Source organism: Pteronotus mesoamericanus, unplaced genomic scaffold (genome assembly GCF_021234165.1).
Source record: "Pteronotus mesoamericanus isolate MK-2021 breed Mesoamerican mustached bat unplaced genomic scaffold, CSHL_Meso_final scaffold_54, whole genome shotgun sequence".
NCBI classification, from domain to species: Eukaryota; Metazoa; Chordata; class Mammalia; order Chiroptera; family Mormoopidae; genus Pteronotus; species Pteronotus mesoamericanus.
In genome coordinates this window covers 70,410,940-70,412,939 of record NW_026555321.1, presented here as the reverse complement: position 1 = coordinate 70,412,939, position 2,000 = coordinate 70,410,940, and the positions used below count along the sequence as shown (strand labels likewise).

Sequence of the window (2,000 nt, the reverse complement as noted above, 5' to 3'; positions counted from 1 at the left end):
TACTAAGTCATCTTTCATTGACACTTGATTCTGGGTTATGATTATGGTTTTATATTATTGGCAATTTTGAAAAGGAAGAGTAAGTTCCAATTACCTCCTGATCCTTAAATAATAGTTTATGAATACTAATAATTCCCTATATTAATACAATTATCTTCTATCTTGGAAAAAAGTTCCAAACTGATTTTTAAAATCACTTTTTTAGTGCTTTATTATATGCTATCATTCTTTTTTTCTTTCTTTGCATCAACAATGCATTTTATTATACATCTTTGATTTAGCATTTCATATATGCTTTTAAAGCTTCAGTCAATAGTTCAATAGAAAATATATATATATATGCACAGCAGTGGTTCTCAGGCATAGATTTGGAGATTGGAACAAGCTTTTTTCCCTGGCATATTGTGAACCATGATAGTAGAACTGTTTCCTTCTGACATAGCTGCTTTTCTGATTGATATTTATCACAGTAGACAGCTTTACTAGGTATGATATTGCTAACTGGAAACAATGAGATTTAAAATATTTTCTTGAAATCTTTAAGACCTAAATGGATATTTTTCTCTAACAGAGCTCTAAGATGATCCAATGAAAATAGTACTGTCCATAAAATATCTGGAGCATCAGCCTAAAAACCACTGCGCATGTCTTCAAGCCTCACAGGATGATGTAATGGTATGATGGATTTCTTTTCAGTGTCCCTGGAAAGTGCTTTCCTCATATCATAAGCATCCTTGTCCGGTTCTCCATTGCTGGCTGAATAGTATTCTATGCTGTCCTGTACATGCTGTAGCCCAACTACTTGTACATGTTGACTGCAACTTGGTTAGATACTGTTACAAAGAGGTCAACAGAAAATCCATCTTTTCTTTCTGAAATCTCTAGTAACTCCATAAGTTTAGCAGCCAAACCAAGGCATCGAAATTCTTGGGCAACGGCCAGAGCTGTGGCATGCCCATGCCATTCTTCCCTAGCAACTGAGCCTTCAGCTTTACCGATTATATAAGCCATTAACTCTCCACCAGGGGCCTCTGCAACGATGAAATACTCTGGCAAATGGGAGATGTACTGTAAGTAAAAAGGAATCCCATAAGTTTCTGTAAGTGGATCCAAGTTAATGTTGTTGAGGCGGAACAAGTCGTCGCACCCGAAGGCCCAAAGCGTGGACATTACACCACTGCAGACACAGCTTGCTCGCGGAGACCTCCTATCTGCTATCATTCTTGGGTCCATGAATGAATGAATGAATGAATGAATGAATACCCTGTTTCATGAAATAAACAAATACACTTATATCACATGATAGAAGAATTCTAAGTGATCCCCCAAATACCCGATCTCTGGTATGCACACCTTAGGACTGTGAATATGATGGATTTTTCTCCCATAATTAGATTATTTGCCACAGTTGAATTTAATATAGGGAGATTATCTGGGTGAGTCTGGCCTAATCACTTGAGCCCTTGAAGTTGACTGGCTTTTCCTGCCATCAGATGTGCAGGGCATGGAAAGGATTCCACCTGAGACCGGGTCTCCATTCTCGGCTTTGAAGGCAGAGGGACCATTAGAGAAGGAGTGCAAGCAGCCTCCAGAGCAGAGTGGAACCCCATCTAAATTCATACATCAGTATTACAATCGTGAGGAATTGCATTCTTCCAATAATCAGAATGAAAATGAAAGCGATCTTACTGTTTAAGGTCAGCCTTCATATGCAAACTCAGTTTAGCCAACACCTTGATTTCAACCTTAGAATGGGTATATTCTGACCAGGACCAGAAATCCTGAGGCCAGCATAGTGTCCATGGACTCATTGATAAATGGGAGTTGTTTTAGGTCACTAAGTTTGTGACAAGTCGTCACACAGCAGCAGAAAACAAGTATACCACTTAGAATATAACTTATTAACCAACAAGAGATTTGTTTTTTTTTGGGCTCATGAAAATATTAAAGAATATTTCTGCTTATGAAATACAGTAACCACAGTTCTTACTGTGTAGCAT

General features: G+C 38.0%; 1 protein-coding gene across 1 annotated transcript; it reads right to left on the bottom strand.

Annotated features, from left to right (window-relative positions):
• Positions 1-628: 628 nt before the first annotated feature.
• LOC129088173 (N-alpha-acetyltransferase 20-like) lies at positions 629-1,170 on the bottom strand. Its single transcript, XM_054595288.1, is given in 2 exon segments — positions 629-774; positions 777-1,170. Coding segments are annotated over 2 exon segments (540 nt in total).
• Between the last annotated feature and the right edge of the window lie 830 nt (positions 1,171-2,000).